At 53.0% G+C, this 22765-nt stretch overlaps 2 protein-coding genes across 5 annotated transcripts; both read left to right on the top strand.

The window, feature by feature from the left end:
* The first annotated feature begins 3588 nt into the window (after nucleotides 1-3588).
* Nucleotides 3589-10878, top strand: Mapk11 (mitogen-activated protein kinase 11). 3 transcript variants are annotated; one of them, XM_031352559.1, is made up of 14 exons: nucleotides 3736-3827; nucleotides 4286-4390; nucleotides 4716-5963; nucleotides 6228-6357; nucleotides 6532-6590; nucleotides 6680-6791; nucleotides 6896-6925; nucleotides 7013-7060; nucleotides 7140-7254; nucleotides 7766-7837; nucleotides 8030-8109; nucleotides 8921-8999; nucleotides 9078-9251; nucleotides 9593-10878. In XM_031352559.1, exons 3-14 carry the CDS (start codon nucleotides 5926-5928, stop codon nucleotides 9670-9672), a joined length of 1017 nt encoding a protein of 338 aa, XP_031208419.1. In that variant the 5' UTR covers nucleotides 3736-3827; nucleotides 4286-4390; nucleotides 4716-5925; the 3' UTR covers nucleotides 9673-10878. The 3 variants fall into 3 exon arrangements, with proteins under 3 accessions (XP_031208409.1, XP_031208419.1, XP_031208404.1); XM_031352544.1 differs by lacking the exon at nucleotides 3736-3827 and having other exon boundaries at nucleotides 3842-4390; nucleotides 4716-4737; XM_031352549.1 differs by lacking the exons at nucleotides 4286-4390; nucleotides 4716-5963 and having other exon boundaries at nucleotides 3589-3827.
* Nucleotides 10879-11851: 973 nt separating this feature from the next.
* On the top strand, nucleotides 11852-22527 carry Mapk12 (mitogen-activated protein kinase 12). 2 transcript variants are annotated; one of them, XM_031352582.1, is made up of 13 exons: nucleotides 11852-11937; nucleotides 12151-12247; nucleotides 13117-13246; nucleotides 15852-15910; nucleotides 17431-17542; nucleotides 17664-17693; nucleotides 17958-18005; nucleotides 18401-18515; nucleotides 19764-19835; nucleotides 19934-20013; nucleotides 20084-20162; nucleotides 20247-20420; nucleotides 21894-22527. In XM_031352582.1, the coding sequence occupies exons 1-13, from the start codon at nucleotides 11904-11906 to the stop codon at nucleotides 21971-21973; spliced, it is 1110 nt and encodes a 369-aa protein (XP_031208442.1). In that variant the 5' UTR covers nucleotides 11852-11903; the 3' UTR covers nucleotides 21974-22527. The 2 variants fall into 2 exon arrangements, with proteins under 2 accessions (XP_031208442.1, XP_031208453.1); XM_031352593.1 differs by lacking the exons at nucleotides 11852-11937; nucleotides 12151-12247 and adding an exon at nucleotides 12302-13026.
* The last annotated feature ends 238 nt before the right edge of the window (nucleotides 22528-22765 follow it).

Here is a 22765-nt window from a genome sequence, read left to right as displayed (position 1 = left end):
GAGACAGGGTTTCTCTCTCTATATAGCCCTGGCTGTCCTGGAACTCACTCTGTAGACCAGGCTGGCCTTAAACTCAGAAATCTGCCTCTGCCTCCCAAGTGCTGGGATTAAAGGCGTGCATCATCACCGCCCGGCTTGGTTGACAAATTTTAATTTGTATTTTACATTATGTTTCTATTATTATTAAGATTTTGGGGCTGGAGAGATGGCTCAGCAGTTAAGAGCACTGACTGTTCTTCCAAAGGTTGTGAGTTCAAATCCCAGCAACCACATGGTGGCTCACAACCAACTGTAATGACAGCTGATGCCTTTTTCTGTGTTGTCTGAAGACAGCTACAGTGTACTTACATATAATAAATAAATAAGTCTTAAAAAGGGGGGGGGCTGGAGAGATGGCTCAGCAGTTAAGAGCACTGACTGCTCTTCCAAAGGTCGTGAGTTCAAATCCCAGCAACCACATGGTGGCTCACAACCATCTGTAATGAGATCTGATGCCCTCTTCTGGGATGTCTGAAGACAGATACAGTGTACTTACATATAATAAATAAATAAATCTTTAAGATTTTGACGGGCTACTGGTTCAGCCCAGGGCTTCACTCTATGAGGCAGTTAAATAATACTGAACTACATCCCAGCCCTAATTTTTATTTAAAACTCATATTTCTCATGAAAGCTTTGCTTTTAAGAAGAGGTTCAGGGGGCTGGAGAGATGACTCAGTGGATAAGAGCACTAACTGCTCTTCTGAAGGTCCTGAGTTTAATTCCTAGCAACCACATGGTGGCTCACAACCATCTGTAATGATCAAAAAGCATAAAATAATGAAATGAAAAGTACTGAGGGTATTATCTATTTATTTATTTATATTTATTTTGTTTGTTTTTTGTTTTTTTGAGACAGGGTTTCTCTGTGTAGCCCTGGCTGTTCTGGAACTCACTCTGTAGACCAGGCTGGCCTCGAACTCAGAAATCTGCCTGCCTCTGCCTCCCAAGTGCTGGAATTAAAGGCATGTGCACCACCACCGCCCAGCTGAGGGCATTTTTTAAAAGGTAGAATAAAGGGCTATGATGTAGTTCAGTGGTTTTGCCTTTGTCTATCATGCACAAGGTCCTGTTTGATCCCCAGCATACAACACAAGCCTTAGCATTTAAGCTTGATAAAGCAGCATTTGGCAGATTGAGGCAGGATGATCATGAGCCTGACCCTACAAAATGAGTTCTGGGCCAGTCTGAGAGCCATGGAGAAACCCCATCTTTAAAAATCCAGAAGCTAGGGGCTGGAGAAATAGCTCATCAGCTAAGATAAGAGCACGGCTGTTCTTCCAAAAGACTTGGGCTCAAGCTAACTGTCTGTAGCTTGCTTCAGGGTATCTGATGCCCTCACACAGACATACACACAGGCAAAACAGTAGTGCACATAAGATATAAATAAACAATGAAGAGAAAAATTAGAAATTCAGGTTTGATTATGCATGCAATTCCCAAATAATTAAGTATTATGCTCAAAGTTATTTAAAAAAAAAAAAATCCATACAACTCTAGGCCAGAGAGGTCTCTCTTTCCTGGGAGGTGGTGGCCCTGCCAGAAACCCTGGTGCCCCAATCCCCATGGCTCAGGGTCAGAGCCATTTAATTTCTCAATGGATCCAGGGCTCTAGTACCCATGCTCACTGTCCGCCATCCCGTCCCCAACAGGGTCTCACTTCTTATCTTCATAGGCATAGAAATCCTCCTGCCTCCGCTTTAGCTAGGATTACAGATGTGTGCTACCACATCTGGCTGGCTTGCCTTTCTTCCTTTCTTTTTTTAATTTATTTTTATTTATTGTATGTGTATGAGTACACTGTAGCTGTACAGATGGCCGTGAGCTATCATGTGTGTGGCTGCTGGGAATTGAACTCAGGACCTCTGCCGGCCCCACTCACTCTGGCCCCGCTCTGCTCCGGCATAATTCACTGTAGGTGTCTTCAGACACACCAGAAGAGGGAGTCAGATCTTATTACGGGTGGTTGTAAGCCACCATGTGGTTGCTGGGATCCAAACTCAGAACCTTCGGAAGAGCAATCAGTGCTCTTACCCACTGAGCCATCTTGCCAGCCCTCTTTCTCTCCCTCTTTCTTTCTTTCTTTCTTTCTCTCTTTCTCTCTTTCCTTCCTTCCTTCCTTCCTCCCTTCCTTCCTCCTTGACACAGGGTCTCACTCTGTAGCTCGGTGGCTTCACATTTACTCTACAGCCCAAGTAGGCCCTGAGCTTGCTGTGATCTTCCAGACTTAGCTTCCTGAACATTTGAATTACAGATGGAAGCTGAGACACTCAGTCCAGATTCACTTAATTGGGAGCAGGGATGGAGGAGAGGGATTGGCTTAGAGACAGGATCTCTCTATTTAGCTCTGGCTGCCCTGGAACTCAGGATGTAGACCAGGCTGGCCTGGTACTCAGAAATCCATCAGCCTCTGCCTCCTGGTGCTGGGATTAAAGGTGTGTGCCACCACACTCTGCTCCATGTTTACTTTCAAGTGTGAGTAAAAGTACAGCCTAGGGCTTATGTTGTGGTGACCTCCAACTTTAAAATCATTCTGTTGCTTCTTTATAACTAATTTTGCTACTGTTATGAATTGTAAATGCCAGTGTTTTCTGATGGTCTTAGGTGACACCTGTGAAAGGGTCTTGACCCACATGGTCGAGAACCGCTGGCCTAAAGTGACATTGGTGAGGCCTTACTGAAGATGAAAGCATCCGCCCTGGACACCAGGAAAGGGGAGCTTTCTAGGCTTGGTGACAAACTGAACCATGCGGTCCAGGGTGGTAGATCTCCTGGGCTGCCTCGCGCTCGTGGCTGGAGAAAGTCAGGGCTGGGGGTGTTTCCCGAGTGTCAGTGAAGAGAGTGCTTCATAAGAAGGAAAAATACCCAATACTGAAAAAAAAAAGATCCATGTGGGGACCATACTTTGTGGCCCCAACCATGGTGCTGCTGCTGTCCCTGGTCCTGACTGCCCGCCGGGAGCTTACCTCTTCAGGAGGTTCTGGACCGAGGTTAGGGCAAGATGGAGAGAAGACGTCATCTTGTCTCCTGAAGGCTCTGTCACTTACTAAGGCCTAGTCAGTCTACTAGGAGGCGAACCGTTAAAGTCAAATGGGGCCGTCTTCCTCGCCCAGGCCACAAGGGGCCTCCCTCGGGGGGTGGGGCTGGGTTGGCGCCGTGGTGCTGGTTTTTAACCTAGAGCCTTTAATTTTTCCTGGCTAGTGTTTTTTGTTGTTGTTCTGAAAGTATTATCACCACGTGGCTCAAGCTCACTTTTGACAATTTCCCCTCATTTCTGAGGAAGGGGATTGGGCTGGAGGCCCGGGGAAGGGCAGAAGGGGTGGGTGGATGCAGAGATGAAGGTGGGGGAATACAAGCAAGAAGTCTGCTCGTCACCCCCATGGGAGGGAAGCCGGCTTTCTCCTTTGTCACGGTCTCCGAGGGGCAGGAAGCTGCGCGCCTGTCTCCGGGAACCCTCAACCCCCCCCCCCCCCATCACCCATCCCCGTTTCCCCGCCCCCGGTCTCCAGGCTGGGGAAATCCGCCGGGCCTCGGCCCCGCCCCGCCGCCCCGCCCTGCTGCGCCGCAGCCCCCCAGCCCCCACCCCGCTTTGCTCAAGCGGTGCTGGGCGTGGGGCGCGGGCCGGGTGCTGCGCGGGGATCCGGGGCGCTCGCTCCAGTTGCCTCTGCGGATATGTCGGGTCCGCGCGCGGGATTCTACCGGCAAGAGCTGAACAAAACAGTATGGGAGGTGCCGCAGCGGCTGCAGGGCCTCCGTCCGGTGGGCTCCGGCGCCTACGGCTCGGTCTGGTAGGGGCCGGCGAGGACCTGGTGGGAGCTGGGCGGGAAAGTGTGCGCGACCCTCCTGCGCGACGTGGGGTTCCCGGCGTGGGGAGGGGCCTCGCCCTGCCTCCGCCCCCGGCCTGCACGCTTCCGATGAATGAATGGGGGGGAGGGGACACGGAGGAAACTTTCCTACTAGATTCCACTCGCTGGCAGGTAGGGGGTCCTCTAATGACCACCCCCATCTCCGATCCCTAGTTTCTCCTCCATAGGCCGAATATTGCGGCGTCACAGCTGGCGGGAGAGCAAGTCTCTGGGGCCGCTAAATGGAACAGCCAACCATCCGGGTTATTTCGGGCAAGGTCTAAGTAGCTGCAGGGTCTAACGTGCTCCCAGACCTAAGTATTTGAAAAGGGGGCCCCCAATGCGGCGAGGAGACCTTTCTTCTTCGGAAGACACCAAATTCTCCTGTGGATCCTACCCAGTCTCCTCCAGATTCCTAGAAGCTCAGCGTCTTGAGCCTAAGCAGACATCTACTCTCTTGTCTACACCCTACCCCAGTTTACCCAACAAAGGATCTCAGAATATAGGTAGGGCTTGGAGAGCAGTCTTGATCGTGGGTTTGGGGAACGGCTGAAGATAGTCCTTGTGGACAGGCTGATCAAGGGTGTGGATGCTGACCTGTGCCCCCACACCGGGAATGGGGGCTGAGCCTCACATCTTGTATGGTCCAAGAAGCCTCTGGACTGCTACTGAAATCCTATAGAGGAAAACAGTCCTGCTTTACGGGGCCCATAGCGAGGTGATCATGGCATCTCGCCCCATGTCTGTCGCCTGTAAACTCACCACTGAGATGGGCAGGCTTGCTCTGTGGACACTTGTTCCTTATCTCCTTCTTGCTTCTCTTTCTCTCAGGATGTACCCCCAGCCCTCCACTGTGAGTAGAGACAGGATACACCCCTCCACCACCCATACCTACGGAGTAGGACAGAGGGAGAGATGACGGGACATGTTGTGTCTGGGATGCTCAGGGACTCAGCAATGGAGGAGGTTACACGAAAATGCGTTTAAAAAAATAATACAACAAATTAGAGGGGGGGGAGGAGGGACAGGGAGGACTTGGTGGGCGGGGAGAAAGGTGAAGCAGAGACTTGGACATTGACTCAGATGGAGTTGTCTGGGGACTGACTATCTATCTAGGAGTTACCAAGAGAAAGCCAAATTTCTCAAGTGAAACCCTAAGTCTGCGATCTGTAACCCTGGGTTTGTTCGGTCAATCACTCTGCTGAGGCAGGCGATAGAATGCCAATTTCTTGTAACTTGATTGTACAGAGGCAATCAAGTAAGAGGATCCTGCTGTTCCAGTGGCCACCCCCCCCCACATACACCTCACCCCCGAGTTACTTAGACATTCTGCTTATCACAGGATGTCACCTTTCCTCTGCTTCTAGTCCCGGGAGCATCCCAGAGCCACCATGTCCTATCCCTATCTTCCCTCGCCTGGTGGGAATGGACGGTATTCCGTCTCCACTCAACCACTGCAAGGGAAGGGTGCATCCCGAGACGAAGAGAATCGAGGGAGAGAAGGAACAGGAATCACCAGGGGAATGGGATTTGCAAAGGGACTGTAGCCAGCGGGGCTCCTTCAGTGGGTTCACAGCTGCTCCAGTCTTGAGGGCAGTGGGACCAGAAACTGGTGAAAAACCGCCGCTCAGTCTGCGCGGTCTAGGCCCCGCCCATATAGAAAGCATGCTCTCCTTTGCTTTTTTGAGGCTCTCTAGTGAAGGATAGAAGGGTAAAGAGGTGAAAAGGTGGCGGGTCCAATTTCTGGAGGAGTGGAAGTGTGTGTGTGTGTGTGTGTGTGTGTGTGTGTGTGTATTTTTGTTTTGTTTTCTTGTGAGACAGTGTCTCACTAGGTTTTCCGGCTGGTTTTGAACTCCATCTCGATTCTCTTGCCTCTCACTTTCCCCGAGAGCAGGGATTACAGGCACGAACACCACACTCAGCTTCAATTACAAATCAGGATGCAATAAACACCTCTGGATAATCTTGCTTCCGCAATCTGATGTGCGGAGGCGTGGGGGTGGGGCGTCCAGGGGTTTGTAGGTAAGCCTCGCGCGCATCCATGAGGAAGGAGGAGGGCTACTTGCTGTGGGAGCGCCTGTGGGTACAGCCGTGGTGTGTTTTCCATGCTGTGGCCTCGTTTGTGAATAGGGGCTTAGGTTTGGCTCTGCCAGAGAACGCGGAGTCCACTCAAAGGGGTCTCCTAAGGGAGGTTCAGGAGGGTCGGCGTGGAGGCAGCGTGGGGCAAGCAGGCGGGGATAGGCCCCCTAGGTCTTAGAACCAGCAGCAGAGGCTTGCTCCCGCACCCCGGCGTCGGGTGGACTCAGGCCAGGCGCTCGCTCGCCTCATTCGCCCACCTTGCAGCTCAGCCTATGACGCGCGGCTGCGCCAGAAAGTGGCTGTGAAGAAGCTGTCTCGCCCTTTCCAATCGCTGATCCACGCGAGGAGGACATACCGTGAGCTACGCCTACTCAAACACCTGAAGCACGAGAACGTGAGAGGGTGGGCTGGCGGTGTTGGGACTGAACGACGGACACCTCCTGGTGGGGGCGGGAGCGACGACGGAGGGGCGGGGCCTTTGGGGGGTACGGCCCCATATGGGTGGGATCCAGGTCATCGGGGCGTTGCTTACAGCTGAGCTGTTGTCCTGCCTCGGTTCCTGGACCAGGTCATAGGACTTTTGGACGTCTTCACGCCAGCCACATCCATCGAGGATTTCAGTGAAGTGTGAGCGTCCTGGGCAGGCGCGGTGGTAGCTTCCGGAGCTTAGTCGGGGAGGGGGTGGCGAGACTCTGCCCTAACTCCTGACCCTGCAGGTACCTCGTGACGACCCTGATGGGCGCCGACCTGAATAACATCGTCAAATGTCAGGCACTGAGCGATGAGCATGTTCAGTTCCTTGTCTACCAGCTGCTACGTGGGCTGAAGGTGGGGCACGTGGGCTCTGGGATCTCCCCCCGCCCCCCGACCGTTCTGGGTTGGGGCAGAGCGAGGTGGAGCCTGGGGCTCACCCGGTCTGCCCTCCTCTGCAGTATATCCACTCAGCGGGCATCATCCACCGGGTAGGTGCAGCTGTAGGCGAGGGCGAGGGTCATCCACTCTGTCTAGGCTCATGGCCTCGCCACACTCATGCCCTGTGCACCCTGCAGGACCTGAAGCCCAGCAATGTAGCGGTGAACGAGGATTGCGAGCTGAGGGTAAGGGCTGTGAGGGGAGCACAGACAGTGGGGCTGCACAAAGAGGTAGGTATCTTACACAATACCCGTGATCCTCCAGATCCTAGACTTTGGGCTGGCACGCCAGGCTGATGAAGAGATGACTGGATATGTGGCTACACGGTGGTACCGGGCGCCAGAGATCATGCTGAACTGGATGCACTACAACCAGACAGGTGCTGTCAACCCTCAAGCAGTAGCCTCGTCCACGGCCGGCAGTGCTCACGCCGTGGCTTAGGGAGGATGACAAAGCCATGGGGGTAGGAGAGAGGCTGAAGGGGAGGAGAGTATCCCTGGAGCTCTGAGAGGGGCAACGGCTTAGTGGGACCAGCTGATTGGGGGGGGGGCGGTTTTCGAGACAGGGTTTCTCTGTATAGCCCTGGCTGGCCTGGAACTCACTCTGTAGACCAGGCTGGCCTGGAACTTAGAAATCCACCTGCCTCTGCCTCCCAAGTGCTGGGATTAAAGGCGTGCGCCACCACTGCCTGGCAGGGACCAGCTTTTAAAAATGCTTCTAACCCGATGGGTGTCCTCATGCCTCTCTTGAGGACAGGGTATAGAGTAAGGGCGCTATTCATCTCTTTGGTCCTGGTTATGACTGAGGGTCACTGGGCTAGCTCCTCCCCAGGCCCACACGAAGGATTTGGGGGTGGCAGACTGATAGTCTCCTTATTCTCCCCCCAACAGTGGACATTTGGTCTGTGGGCTGCATCATGGCTGAGCTGCTGCAAGGAAAGGCCCTCTTTCCTGGAAACGACTGTATCCTTGGGGAGCAGGGTCAAGCTGGGGTTCCCTTCTCCAGGGTGGGAGTGGACTCTGGCACTTTTTGGAAGTCTTTCCTCTGCTCTGTGCCATACCACACGGGGCTCCCTGTCCTGAGCCACAGCTCCACAGTGTACCAGGGGCTGGGACCGGAAACGCTGGCCACCAGGTGTTTCCTGAGCTAGGTAGACATCGACCAGCTGAAGCGAATCATGGAGGTGGTGGGCACACCCAGCCCTGAGGTTCTGGCAAAGATATCCTCGGAGCACGTGAGTTAGTGGCCATCCAACTATGTGTTCGCTCTCCTGACCAAGCAGCACCAGTCAGGTTGGGGAGGGAGTAGTAAGCAGAAAATGGCATCACATGAGGAACGTGGACAGGGAGGGATGGAGCTCGTGCTAGGAACATCCAGCCCCTTCAGACAGAAGCAGGTGAGCCAGCAGGCCATTCCAGGTAACAGAGACGATGAAGACAAAACTATCAGTGCTGACAGTCTCCCCTGGCTATAGAATGAGGCCAAATGAAGATCTGGAGCCCCCCCAGACTTTTGTTTGTTTTTCAAGACAGGGTTCTTCTGTGTAGCCCTGGTTGTCCTGGAATTTGCTCTGTAGATGCAAGCTGGCCTCAAAGTCAGAGATATGCCTGGCTTTACCTCCCAAATGTTGGGATTAAAGGCATGTAGCACCATTGCTCGGCTAGGAACCCCTCCTCACAACACCCCCCTCCCCAGTCTTTGAGAGCAGGAGTCTGGCTTGCTGGGGCACCTACCAGGCCTGTTGGAATGAATGCATCAGAGCTGTCTCTCAGAAGGCCTGCCCATTTTGGGCCAGGAAAATAGAGGTTCATTAGCCCTCCAAGCCCTTCTTTAAAATTTTTATTTATTTTTTATATATATGATGACTACACTGTGGCTGTCTTCACACACTCCAGAAGAGGGCATTGGACCCCATTACAGATGGTTGTCAGCCACCATGTGGTTGCTGGGAATTGAACTCAGGACCTTTGGAAGAGCAGTCAGTGCTCTTAACCTGTGAGCCACCTCTCCAGCCTATCCTCCAAGCTCTTCTTATGTATCTCCAGGCCCGGACATACATCCAGTCTCTGCCTCCCATGCCCCAGAAGGACCTCCGCAGTGTGTTCCATGGAGCCAACCCTCTGGGTAAGGACTGGTACTGAGTCTAGGTTGGGCTTGGGATCCAGCACTGGCTATGGTGCTAAGCCTCACTCACTCCCGCAGCTATAGATCTCCTTGGAAGAATGCTGGTGCTTGACAGTGACCAGAGGGTCAGTGCGGCCGAAGCCTTGGCCCACGCGTACTTCAGCCAGTACCATGACCCTGACGATGAGCCAGAGGCGGAGCCCTATGATGAAAGTGTCGAGGCCAAGGAGCGCACACTGGAGGAGTGGAAGGGTGAGCACAGAGGCAGGGGGATGGGAAAGAGAGTAGTGTCTGGGAACCTGAGGGCTGCCTTTTCTCAGAAGAAGATTTTACCGGGTTCGTGCAAGGAACTCCCTGGAACTTCCCCAGTGGGCTGGCATGGGAGGGGGGGGAACATGCCTGTGCTCCTGAGTGAGACATATAAGGGTGTGTGTGGAGCAGAGGTTTGCAGGGCATCGTGGAGCAGACTCTGGTTCTAAGTTTAGTGGTGGATGTGGGCTGGGAAATAGATGGCGCACATGCTGATGAGGAACGAAGCTGTGGACAGACCGCATAATCTCCCCCCTCCCTTTTTTTTCATCTCCCCCTCCCAGAGCTTACTTACCAGGAAGTCCTTAGCTTCAAGCCCCTGGAACCATCACAGCTCCCTGGCACCCATGAAATTGAGCAGTGAGGCATTGCCTGAGGTGGGGAGACCTGAGCCTGTCCCCTCTCCTCAGCTTTCCGGCTTTCCTCAAGAGGTGCCTCTCAGGCAGCCCTGACACTTAACCTGGGACCCCCTTGCCTTGAGAAAGTCTACACATATACACACACGAATGCACGGATGTGTACATATGCCTGCCATTATGTGTTGGAGTCTGGGCAGTAGTGTTTCTGGGCCTACCTTGGTGTACCCAGGTTCTCCCTGGGACCTGTGTGTGGGATTTGAGTGTGTCCCTGTCCCTGTCCAGATCTTTTCTGTTCTTGAGGACAATCTGGATTGGGAGGAAGGCAAATGGGCCAGTCCCTGGAGACTCTGAGGGAGGGAGAGTCACTGTGGTTGGAGATGCTCAACCAAGAAGTGAGTGGCTGAAAGCTGAGGCAGGCCCAGTGCCCTACCCAACTGAGTGGCATTTCCTCTGGGGATGGGAAGGCCGAGACCACCATCGGATTATCTATCTAATCAGAAAAGCCTGCTGAAGTTTTGTGGTTGCCTGTGATATGTGGGCAAATGGGCATGAATGTGCATCCTGGGATACACATCAGAGCAAATGCAGGCATGTGCTGGTGTGTATGAATCTGTGAACACCTGAGAGCCAGCAGCCATTTCTGGTATGGTACCTACGTTGGAGATAACTCTTGCCCCTTCTCCCCCCAAGTTCCTGATTTCTTATGGGTCTTGAATCCCAGCTGTGAACTAGGCCAAGGCTCTGAGTGGTGCCAAGATCCATTAGTTTAAGCAAACGTAGGGTATAGGAACTGCAGCAGGATCCTGTGTCACAAGGGCACAGTGCCAGCTGCAGAGCCAATGAAGTTGGAGGTCTAATCTGAAGGATGCTAGGGGGCCAGCACCCACGGATGTGAACTTGGACATTCTTGCCCCGGGACCTTGATTCAAAGCCGACAGATGTCTGTCCACATTCTACTCCACCTACCCTTGTAGTTCTGCAGCTGGTCTGGGGTTCTGGGGTTATGAGTCTCCTCTTCTCTCCCCATCCCCCAGAGAGGAGCTGACCAAGTAGCTTTCGAGGTAGGGCTCTGTTTGGAAACATGTTGGGGGTGTGACTCCTCCCTGAAGAGATGATGGTCTCTTGCTATCAGGGACCAGAGGGCTCTGGATGTCAAGTGCCTGCACCAAGAGTGCACAATAAAGGGGTTTCCCTCTTGCTCTTGTCTGTGTGGAAGGCTCCAGATCTCACTATTTCTACTCTTCCTGCTTCCTGGAGGGGTGGCCGGATCTCTGTGCTTGGTACACTTCCTGCTAGCGATATAACGCCACAGACTTTGCAATTATTGTGCCCTGTGATCACTCAGTGAGAGTAGTGGTCATTTCTAGTATTATCACAGCTCCTTAGAGGGGTCAAGAACCCAGGAGACCCGTGCAGCACAAGACCCACCCAAGACCCACCGGTTAGTAGGGGCGAAAGGTGTAATAGACACCACACTTTGGTTCCTGCTGTTTTATGTACATTAGGAACAGTGGACAGACTTGGCTTCCTCTTACTGGTGAGGCTGGGGATTGTTCATGAAGAGAGGGCCTGTTCTTTCTCAGGGATTGGACAGGATATGAGAAATAGCTTTTCTTCCCTTCCTGACTAAGGCGAAAAGGCAACTTCAGCCCAGGATACAGCTCATGTATCATGCCTATGTCCTGAATCTTGGACCGCTGGAGGTCTGAGTCTGGCTGGGGGTGGGGGTGGGGGGGCTGGGGAGGAAGGACCTAGAAGGCAAGAGCCAAGTCCATTGTTGGGGGATTGGGAGTGGCAGCAAACCCAAACACATGGTCCTAGTTCCAAAATCTGGTCTAGATCAGTTCCCTACAGAAAAGGCTGGGGCCTGGGCAGCTTTTTGGATGATATGGGCGGGTGTCTAGAGGCCTCCCAGGGCACGGAGGGCACTGGATCCAGGCAGATGTAGTGTGAGTGGCCCTGAGCTTAGGCTGCTCACTCTTGTCAGTTTGTGGATGTACCACATCACCAGCAACAGCCCAGGTGTAAAGTTGCTCTGGCTAGCCTTGAGCTGCTGATTCATGGCAGCAGGCAGGCAGGCTTGGAGGGAGGGGGAGAGGGTTCTGGGGATCTTGTTACTACTGGTCAAGCCAGTGGGATCCTGGACCGGACTTTGGTTACTCGGCTGTGGGAGGGATGTTGGCTTGACCCTCCAGGACCATTTGGTGCTGGTCTTCTGCAGCAGACTCCAGAGAGAATGAGCACATGGAAGCATGAAGCTGGAAGCCCACGTAGGATACCCTCTTTTTTTTCTTGGGGGCAGGCACACTTTAGCTCATTCTGGGATTTGAAGGCCACGCTGGACAGCAGGTGGGGTCGATAGAGAGACTAGCCCCGTCCAATGCTTGAAGCGGCCACTCTCCATACCAGATTGGGGGTGGGTGGAACCGAGGTGTAAAGAAGTCCTACAAAGAGCTTATAGGACCCAACCCTCTGGATCCTAGACTGGGAAGCTGAGAGCTGGTGGCCACAACAATGGGACCGGGGATGCAATCTGAGACATCTGAGAGACGGAACCAAATCCCTCCTCCAAAGAGACCGGTCAGCCCTAGGGGCGGGGCATACCTGGGGAAAACAGGGAACTGAGCCAGGAACAGGAAACAATTGGGATGGGGTATGACTGGTGTATGGGCAGGTGGACCGGACCTGGGGCTGGAGTAGAACCTGGTGATCTCAAGTTGCCTAGAATGGGTCCGACGTTCTGGGAGGACAGGAAAGGCTGGAATCCAGAGAGGCACCTGCTAGGACCCAAGAGCCAAGAAGTCTAGCGAGGGTATAGGCTTGTCAGAGTGTTTCAACGCCTCCTCTCATCTCAGGTCCAGACTGAGCTACGGGGCAGCTCTCTCCCACAACACCCCCCCTTTCCAAGCCTTCCGCCCAACCCCGGAGGCCTCCTCGGGTTTCCGCAGGGGCCGGAGGGCAGGCGGGGGTGTCACGTGCTCAAGGCCCGGGGGCCGGTTGGTCAGTGGGCCGGGAGGGACCACTTAGCGGGCCAGAGACAAGGGTCGGGTGGGAGTTGGCGGTTATAGTGGGTTCAGGGTGGCGACCCCGTGAGAAGAGCCCGCAAAGGAAAATCCCAGAGGCGGGCAGGCGTGTGGCCGGCGGGGAGCACGCCCTGCCACGCAGTGACCCGGGGCGCGCGGGCGGAGCCCCTGATCCCGGGTCGGGTCCTGGGGCACGGTGCTCCGGCCGGGGATGAGCTCCCCGCCACCCGCCCGCAAGGGCTTTTACCGCCAGGAGGTGACCAAAACGTCCTGGGAGGTGCGCGCCGTGTACCAGGACCTGCAGCCCGTTGGCTCTGGTGCCTATGGTGCCGTGTGGTGAGCGTTTGCCGGGCGGGGCGGCAGGCAGGGCAGGAGGCAGCTGGCGATTACCGGGCGGGTTCGCTAGCCAAGCCGTCCGCCCCGCAGCTCTGCAGTAGACAGCCGCACTGGCAACAAGGTGGCCATCAAGAAGTTGTACCGGCCCTTCCAGTCGGAGCTGTTTGCCAAGCGCGCCTACCGAGAGTTGCGCCTCCTCAAACACATGCGCCACGAGAACGTGAGTCCAAAGCCCGCCTCAGATGCGGATATTGTGCACTGGCCTCCTCTCGTCCTGCCCCCCCCTCCCCCCCGCAAATCCTGTCCACCGCCTCTGCTTCCAGGGGCTTGGTACCTCCTACCTAGTTAGCTCCCAGCTTGGGTAAGTTATCAACAGCTTCCAGGAGGAAAGCGGAGGCAGACCCCAGACCCCTTTCTGGGTGACACTACAAGTTCAGTTTCCACTTCAACTTCTTGGTCTCACCTTCTGTCCACCTCTACCTTCGCAGCCCAGGCAGTGGTCAGGATACGGTCTAGGTCTAAGGGTTCCTCAGGTCTCACTCCAAACCCTGTCTCTCTCCAATCAGGTTGGTAGGAGGTGGGTATTTGTGGAAGGGGCACTTTCTCACCCTACCCTAGTCTCCCTTTGCCACCTCCTGAGTCTTCTATTCCAGGCAGGCACGCTCCTGGGCATTCAGGGCAAGGCACGGTACTCGAATTATGCAACTTTGGCTCTACTATCCCAAAGCCTCGGGTCTCTGTAGATAAAGGGGTTTAAGGAGCAGAGCATCACTGTTACCATTGTGGGTGTGTATTTGTTCACACCCATAGGGAAAGCATCTCTTTTCCAGTCCTTCCTGCACATAGCTGCTCCTGAGCCTCTCTCATAGCCATTGCTAGCCATCAGAACATTTCTCTCAGCCAGGGGCATCATCATTATCATCATCATCATTATATGGTTCTTCCTGAACCTGTGAGTTCTGTCCCTCCCACTCTGTTCTGTACAGTTGCCCTAGTCCTGATGGTTTAACCTTCCTGGATCATCAGAGTCAATAGCCCCAAGGAAAAAATGAACTCCCCTTGGCTAACAGCACACTGACCCACTGCTTCCTCATCGCTTCTCTTGGCTGATCTGGTGGGTGGACACCAGCCCTGCTATGCCTGCTTCTTCACTTCCCAGTGAAGCTGGAAGCAGTAAAAGAACAAACCCAGTAAGCCTGGCAGTGGTGGCACATGCACTCGGGGGAGGGTTGCGGGGGGGTGGAGAGGCAGCTGGGTCTCTGTGAGTTTGAGTCCAGCCTGATCTACAGACTTAGTTCTAGGACAGCCAACTTCTACACAGAGAAACCCAAAACCAAAGCCAGACCAAACCAAACAAAACACAGTAAAAGGCTTTGTTTTCTTGGGTGTAACCAACCACCCCTATCCTCAGAGCCCCCAACTTCCACCTACCTACGTATCCTGTACCCTTCTTGAACCAAGAGCTGTGGGCCTCTTCATTCATTCCCTACTTCTTGGCCAGTCTGTGGGCCACTCCTGCCTTGTCAAGAACCTTTCCACCAAACTACCGACCTGCCCTCAGCTGGCTGTGGTTGCTCTCAGTATGCCTCAACATGTTTGGGGAAGCTGCTGTCATAACCTACCTTTCTATGTGGACCCTGAGGTTTGGATAGGCTGTGTGCCCCACTCACACCAGAGATGGGGTTGCCACGGGACCAACCCTAGCCTCCTCCTCTTCTTCCTCCTCTTCCTCTTCCTCCTCTTCCTCAAGCTCTGGTCCTTGGCTCTAGGTCCCATTCTATACCACAGAAGTGCAGAAGTCATAATCCTTTGATGGACCTGCCTTGACATCCGGGACACTATTCCTTATCTACTCTGAGTAGCACACTCAGCTCACAGGTCACACCTGTGAGTTATCTGTCCCCAGGCTCTTCCTGTCTGAGCTCCTTTCCCTAGCTTTGGCCATGACTAAAGTAGTCACCCATCTGCCCTTTACCTCCTGTCTATTCTTGCCTCATTCTGTCATCGAAACTAGGAGGACATATTCAGCATCATATCTCTGTTTAAGCTTTCCACAGCAGTCCTGTGGATCAAAGCCAAATCTGCCCCTGGGATGGGAGTTTGAGGCTCTCCTTGGGCTTGCTCTGTCCTCTCCTTGATTCCTTCTTGGCCTGGGCTTCAGCCGCTTGGACTCTATCTCTGTTCCTTACTCTGGAGGGATTTTCACTCCTGTTATCGCCATCAGGCACCTGACCTCTCTTTGCTCATTTACTCATCCCTCCTGGTATTTGGATGTACGCAGCCCTCCTCACGATGGACTCCTTTGACCCCAGAGGTCCTGTCTCCTAACCAAGTACTGGGAAGCCAATGTCACATTGTCTATCTGTTGTCCAACTCCCTCAACCAAAAGCTGTGTTTCAGTTGGTGCTTCCCTTGGTCTAGACAGCCAGGGGATGGTCCCAGGAATGACCTACCGGGAATCCATTCCTCCCAGGGGACTGTCCCCACTTTGGTCTTAGGTCTGCTTCATTTGGGAAGAAAAAAAAGGAGGGGGGGAGAAACAGAAGACTAAGGGGGCTGGATTGCTCAGCGGCCTGGAGCCAACCCAGACCTGAGACTGCCCCTCCCCCCAGAGAATCCCGGCTGTCAGCATCCAAAAATAGCCTGTGTCTGTGGGCAAATGTACCAGAATGGGGGCTGAGCCGACAGTGGGGACAGTGGAGGAGACAAGGATAGCTATGGGAGGGGAGTACAGTGCCCCCCTGGGGGTGCGCTGAGGCCACCCTGGGGGTGCGCTGAGGCCTCGCAGCTCCTATGTGCTCTCCTGTCTGTTCCTTGTTCCTCAGGTCATCGGGCTACTGGATGTATTCACTCCTGACGAGACTCTGGATGACTTCACAGACTTGTAAGTGCTAGTGGCTGCATGGGTGGCAGGAGCCTGGGTGGCTTCTAACTGTCAGCTTAAGGTTCTGGGTCAGGTTGAGGGCCTTCTCCCCATAGCCCAGTGGCTCTCAACCTTCCTAATGCTGGGACCCTTTAATACAGCCCCTCATATCATGGTGACCCCCCAACCAGAAGATTGTTTGGTGGCTACTTCATAACTGTACTTTTGCTACTGATAGGAATTGTAATGGAAATGATAGGTAGGATATCTGATATGGGACCCCCCAAAAGGGGTCATAGCCCATATGAGGAATAGGGTGCACACTGCCCACATACTCCTCTTACCACAGTCTACACCCCACTCCTATATGCTCCTGGGAGCCATGAACTTGTATGAGTGATAATACCACTCTCCCTTGTCTATCCCTCCATCCTCCTGAACATCCCTCTGACCTAGATGCCTTGAGGCTCCAACCCCTGCCCCAGATTCCTGGTTACCTTATGTGTGGCAGCAGGGGCCCAGGCAGCTTCTGGGTATTAGCTTCTGGTTCTAAGTTGGCTTGAGATCTTCTTCCCATGGCCCAAGTGAGGGCTGAGATTCACGGCTCACCATAACATCATGTACTATTGGTGCCCTTGGATACTGGCATGCCCTGGTAAAGCCGAACCGTCCCCTTCTAAGCCTGACATTTGGGCCCTCACAGTGCCTGAGAGGTGCCAGTGTCAGGTGCAGCCCTAGCTGCTCACCTGGAGGAGTATGATGGCCTTCAGTCAGGAATTTTAAAACCCTGGGGTGGAGTGTGGTGGCACACACACTTGCAATCCCAGCATTTGGGAGATAGATGGAGAAGGGTCAGGATTTCAAGGCCGTTTGGGCCTGCCTGAGACCCTGTCTCCAAAAACAAAAGCAAGGGCTGGAGAGATGGTTCAGTGGTTAAGAGCCCTGACTGCTCTTCCAGAGCACCTGGGTTTGATTCCCAGCATCTATCTGGTAGCTCACGGCTTCTGTAACTCTAGTCCCAGAAGAGCTGATCCCATCTTTTGGTCTCTGTGAGCACTGTACGTGTGTGGTCCACAGATACACGTGAAGGCAAAGCATCCAAAAAATAAAATAAAAACAAGACAAAGCTGAGTATAATGGTGCAAGCCTTTAGTTCCAGCACTTAGAAGGCAGAAGTAGAGGCAGGTAGCTCTCTGAATTTGAGGCCATCCTGCTCAACACGGTGAGTTCTAGGCCAGACAGGACTAACCTGAGATGCAGCCCACTCCCTGCTTGCCATTCTGGAAAGAGGGGATGTGGGCGTGGGTTGAGAAGGTCTAATTGCCTAGGACAGATGTGGCCAGAGGGTGGATTGGTGCCTAGCATGGCACAGTGGGGGTAGAGACATCATAGGATGGTATGACACCCCCCCAATGCCAGTGATGAATGGGTGCTACAGAATAATGCTTTGGTGGCCCCTGCCAGGGTGGGGTCTCTCAAGGTGTGAACTGGGCCCAGTGAAGCTAGCCCTGATCCCTTGGCTTCATCCTTTGCTTCCACAGCTACCTGGTGATGCCATTCATGGGCACTGACCTGGGCAAACTCATGAAGCATGAGACGCTGAGTGAAGACAGAATCCAGTTTCTTGTGTATCAGATGCTAAAGGGGCTGAAGGTGGGCTTTGCTGAGGTGGCCACAGGGGGGTGGGCAGAGCTTCCCGTTTGTGCAGGGTAAGGGCTCTGTGGCTTGGAGTCCCCCCTGAGCTGATGGTTGCTGAACTCTCTCTTTCCTACAGTATATCCATGCTGCTGGTGTCATCCATAGAGTGAGTCCTGGCAGGGCTGGGAGATAGCCCTTGCTCCTCCCCAACTGTATAGACAGAGGTGCTCAAACCGCAGTGCCCATTGCTTCACTGTGAAGGGCAAGAGAGGGCTGTGGTGGGGGATGCATGTAATCCCCAGCTTTCCCTGGGGACTCAGCTCCTCTGCCCTTCCCCAGAGGGGCCAGGCCAGTTTTGGTGGCCCTAGGAAAGTGCTGCCTGGGTCCTGCTCTGGCAGGTCGGTCATAGTGACCACCTCTCTTCTCTCAGGACTTGAAGCCTGGCAACCTGGCTGTGAATGAGGACTGTGAGCTGAAGGTATCACTGGGAGGGGAAGATGACCAAGGTGGGGGGTGGGGAACCCCTTCCACCCCTCTACTGGCCAGCTTGACTTTTGGCCTAGTCAAAGGGACAGAGCTCAGACATTTGGGCAGAGGCTGAGCAGCTATTGGGCAAAGAGTGGCTCAATATCCCTAGTCACTCAGGGCTCCTCAAGGTGATTTGAGGATGTCGAAACAGAGGGAAGTCCTCAGCATTTGCTCCTGAGGTGGGTATGGCCAGGTGCACTAACCACAGGGAGAATACTGGGGGCTGGAGATCGAAGGGTGGCAAAAAACTCCAGCATGGAAGCCTCAAGTCCAGCTCTCAGGTCTTCTGGGCCACACTTGGTCTAGCCCCAGGGTCTAAGTTCCACCTCCCCGACACTTCTTTAGATCCTAGACTTTGGCCTGGCCAGGCAGGCAGACAGTGAGATGACAGGATATGTGGTAACCCGGTGGTATCGGGCACCAGAGGTCATCTTGAATTGGATGCGCTACACACAGACAGGTAAGAGGCTGTCCAGAGACTCCAGTGCACACCACTCACATTTACACGTCCTTTTATTTTAAAATTATTTTTGTAGTATTGGGGATGGAACCTCGAGTCTTACTCATGCTAGACAAGTGCCCTGTCATTGAGCCACATCTCAGCCTGCTTTTCTTTCTTTTCTTTTCTTTCCTTCTTTCTTTCTTCCCCTCTTTCTTTCCTTTTCTCTTTCCTTTTTCCATTTTTATTATTTTTTGAGAAATAATATATATATGTATATACATTACACACACACACACATACAATTTGTTTTTTTTGGTTTGGTTGTTTTGAAGATAGGGTCTTACTATGTAACTCTGGCTATTTCTGGAATTCACTATGTAGACCAGGCTGGCCTCAAACTCACAGAGATCCACTTGCCTCTGCTTGCTTTCTCTCTCTCTCTCTCTCTCTCTCTCTCTCTCTCTCCAGATCCTAGTTCTAGTTCTACTCCTGGCTGGCCTGGAACTCACTGGGTAGGCCAGGCCGGTCTTGAACCCACAGAGATCTACCTGCTTCTGTCTGTTACAAGCTGGGAATTAAAGGCTGTATTACCATGCCCCTTCTTAATTTTTTCTTTCTTCCTTTTTTTTCTTCCTTCTTTTTCTTTTTCTTTTTGGTTTTTCGAGACAGCGTTTCTCTGTGTAGACCAGGCTGTCCTGGAACTCACTCTGTAGTACAGGCTGGCCTAGAACTCAGAAATTCACCTGCCTCTGCCTCCCAAGTGCTGGGATTAAAGGCGTGTGCCACCACTGCCCTGCCTTAATTTTTATAAGAACTTATTTTATGTGTCTATAAGTATTTTATGTGTGTATAGATACCTGCATGTATCTATACATCGCCTGTGTACTTGGTGCCTGCAGAGGCCAGAAGAAGGCATTGGATTCTCTAGAACTGGAGTCACAGATGGCTGTGAATTGTCATTGTAGGTGCTGGAAACCAAACTAAGGTCTTCTGGAACAGCATCCCATGCTCTTAACTGATTAGCCCCTCTAACTCCCTTCACTCCTTGATAGAGAGCCATTTGTAGGCACTCCCTCTGGGAGGTTAGCAAGCTGGGGTGGGACTCTGCCACCCTTCTCAATGATAGCTTCTGCTCTGTGCCTATGTACACGCCTCCCTGCCATGTATACTTGTCTCCCATGTGTGGTCTCGTGTGTGTCTCCTTCTCTTGGCCTTCATGAATATGAATGCCACCCTGGCATGTGGGGCACCGATGGGACTTCTCAGTGGACATTTGGTCCGTTGGCTGCATCATGGCAGAGATGATTACTGGAAAGATCCTGTTCAAAGGCAATGACCGTATCCTTCTATGTAGAGCGTCCTTTGACTCTGGCCAAGATGTGGGTGCTGGGTGGGCCCCCCTCTGCCCCCGAATTGTAGTCCTGACCTCGGCACAGACCTGGACCAGCTGAAGGAGATCATGAAGGTCACAGGGACACCCCCTCCTGAGTTTGTACAGAAGTTACAGAGTGCTGAGGTCAGTGGGGAGTGGGTGGGGGTCTGGGCTTGGGCTTGGGGGCTGGCCTGTCACTCTTCTTCCCTCACAGGCCAAGAACTACATGGAAGGCCTCCCCGAGTTGGAAAAGAAGGATTTTGCCTCTATCCTGACCAACGCAAGCCCTCAGGGTAGGGCTGGATGGGGTGAAGGTCTCAGGCTACTGGGAAAGCATATTCTCTTCTGTGGCTTGGCCTGAATTGCTCTTCCCACAGCTGTGAATCTCCTGGAAAAGATGCTGGTGCTGGATGCAGAGCAACGGGTAACAGCAGCTGAGGCATTAGCCCATCCATACTTTGAGTCCCTTCGGGACACTGAAGACGAGCCCAAAGCCCAGAAATATGATGACTCCTTTGATGATGTAGACCGCACCCTTGAGGAATGGAAGCGTGAGTGTGGGTTCCACGCAGTGTCTGGCTTTGGACCCTGTGAGCCCTGTGTGAGTGAGCCTCTGCCCCTGGGTTGCAGGTCAGACAAGAGCTTGGGAGGTCAAAGGGCACTGTGGGGCAGTGCAACTCAACCAGGTTGACTTCTGCCTAGGGCAGAACACAGTGGTAAAGAGTGTCCTTTGCAGGAGTTCCGACAAAGGCTGGCGTGTGATGGATCCCGAGGACTGTGGAGCATCTGTGCATGCTCTGTGTCCTTGGCTTACTAATTCCTTGGCCTTTCTCTCCCCAACCCTATACTGCCCAGCATCCTCATGTCAGACCACACTGGAGCCCTCTCTATCACCACCTGTCCTACTAACTTTCTTCTCACACCTTTAAAATGTATCTTTACCTCTCCTTACTCCTTTTCAGGACCTCTCCTGAAATAACTATTTCTTATGTTCTGCCCACAGAAAACGGTCTGTTCCCATGCAGACCCAAGGGCCCTGCTTTTCCTTCTCATCTCCAGCCCCAGATCCCTCCATAGCTATGTGCCAGACCTCCAGGTTCTGGACAGAGTTTCCTCTCTTTGAGAACTGGCCTCAGAGAAGCCTTCTCAGTTTGCCTACTGTTCCCTGAGCTGGAACTAGCCCCTGGTGTCTGCTCCAGACTGGCAGGTCCAACCTGGGGAGCAGGGAGCTCTGAGGACATGTCCATTGGGATGTGCTATCCCTTTCTCCTGTCTGCCTCAGACCCCAAGCCCTGTTCTTGCACCCTGGTGTGGGAAAGACTGGATGGGTTGAGGGTCTCAAATCATGTCCCCAAAGTCCTGGCAGGTGTTCTTCCCTTCTGTGTTGTCGTGTGCTTATGAGTTTGGTTCTGTGTGACGAAACCGTTCTGCTGCTAAATAAAATAACTCCCTTAACCACGGGCCACAAGATCCGTTCTGTGGTCTTCATCTACACATTGTGGGCTGGGTGCTTTTGCTTTCACCATAGACCACAAGGGATACACAACTGAGCCCTTGAGTAGGCGCACACACTTTCTTCTCACTTCCTTTTTTTTTTTTTAATACAAACCTCTCTCTTTTTTGTTTTTTGTTTTTTTCTTTTGAACACAAACTTTGACTTGTTTTCCTGGGGAAATCTAGCTTCGCAACAGTCTTCAGTGTTTTTAAGTGGACTGGCCCATTTAGGATTAGATTTAAGGCCCATGGGGTGCTGGCTTCTCCCCCTCTTCCCATCTTTGTTTTTGTTTTCTTTTTTTTTTCTTTTTTATTTTTATTTTTGGTTTTTCGAGACAGGGTTTCTCTGTATAGCTCTGGCTGTCCTGGAACTCACTCTGTAGACCAGGCTGGCCTCGAACTCAGAAATCCACCTGCCTCTGCCTCCCAAGTGCTGGGATTAAAGGCGTGTGCCACCACTGCCCGGCTGGCTTCTTCCCTTAGTTGAAAGCCGTCTAACTATATCATTTGCTTCTCTTTGCTTCCTGTAGGTGTTACTTACAAGGAAGTGCTCAGCTTCAAGCCTCCCAGGCAGCTAGGAGCCAGACTTCCAAAGGAGACGGCTCTGTGAAGACCTCTGGGTGGTTTGGGGGGGTAACCTAAGGAGGCTGGCTGGGAGCTTCACAGGCACGTAGGCTTCCCTTCTCTGGAAGAAGAATCCTGGCTAGCACTCTGACAGTGCCTGGAGCTTGTATCCCAAGTCATCCACCTGGACAGGCTGTATAGACCCTTGAATCATGAACCCTCCAACTCCAAGCCTGTTCTTCAGCTTTCGAGTGCCAGATGACCCTGGAAGAACATCTAAGCTTTCTGTCCAAGACCCTACCCAACATGGGACTAGCGTTTGAATTCTGGAGTTGTGCATGAAATCAGTGTTTGTGGAAAAAGCCTCCGAGTGGGCAAAGCTTAGGAGACAAATACTAGATCAAAGCTCTGCTTGCTCTGGACAATGCCAAGGCCAACTCCTGAGACGGAAGGAAGTAGAGGTTTTGGGGACACAGACTCAGGGACTTCATCTCTTCTGGAAGTGGGTGGATTCTCTTGCACCCTTATCCTGGAATGCAAACCAGCCATTTGGTATTCCTAAGTGGCTGGGGGCAAATAAACCCTTTTGTAGATTTCCCATTCTGGTTGTGTGGCCCCATGCCTAAGCACCCATCAGTTCTCTAAGCTGCTGCTCTGTACACAAAAAGGAGGTAACCTGAACTCTCTGTCCTCCAGCTAATAGAGGTGCCAGTCCCCTGACTCTTCCCAGGCTAAAGTGCTGGTGCCATTTAGTCCTTGCCAATAGCCTCCAAGCCACATTAGGGCTTGGCCCTCCCTTCTCAAATGGCTTAGAGTCTGAGCAGAAGGTCTGGAGCCT

The sequence above is a fragment of the Mastomys coucha genome, unplaced genomic scaffold (genome assembly GCF_008632895.1).
Source record: "Mastomys coucha isolate ucsf_1 unplaced genomic scaffold, UCSF_Mcou_1 pScaffold11, whole genome shotgun sequence".
Lineage (NCBI taxonomy): Eukaryota > Metazoa > Chordata > Mammalia > Rodentia > Muridae > Mastomys > Mastomys coucha.
The sequence above is the reverse complement of the archived record's forward strand: the minus strand, read 5'-3'. Positions and strand labels throughout refer to the sequence as shown.

Bases quoted from the DNA above. Each gene is read 5' to 3' on its own strand.
- Mapk12 (XM_031352582.1), top strand. From the start codon at position 11,904: ATGAGCACATGGAAGCATGAAGCTGGAAGCCCAC. The intron at 12,248-13,116 runs GTCAGCCCTAGG...TCCGCCCCGCAG, and splicing joins TCCCTCCTCCAAAGAGACCG to CTCTGCAGTAGACAGCCGCA. The intron at 20,163-20,246 runs GTAGGGCTGGAT...CTCTTCCCACAG, and splicing joins GACCAACGCAAGCCCTCAGG to CTGTGAATCTCCTGGAAAAG.
- Mapk11 (XM_031352544.1), top strand. From the start codon at position 4,225: ATGCGGCGAGGAGACCTTTCTTCTTCGGAAGACACCAAATTCTCCTGT. The intron at 4,738-6,227 runs GTGAGTAGAGAC...CCCACCTTGCAG, and splicing joins TGTACCCCCAGCCCTCCACT to CTCAGCCTATGACGCGCGGC. The intron at 9,252-9,592 runs GTGAGCACAGAG...TCCCCCTCCCAG, and splicing joins CACACTGGAGGAGTGGAAGG to AGCTTACTTACCAGGAAGTC.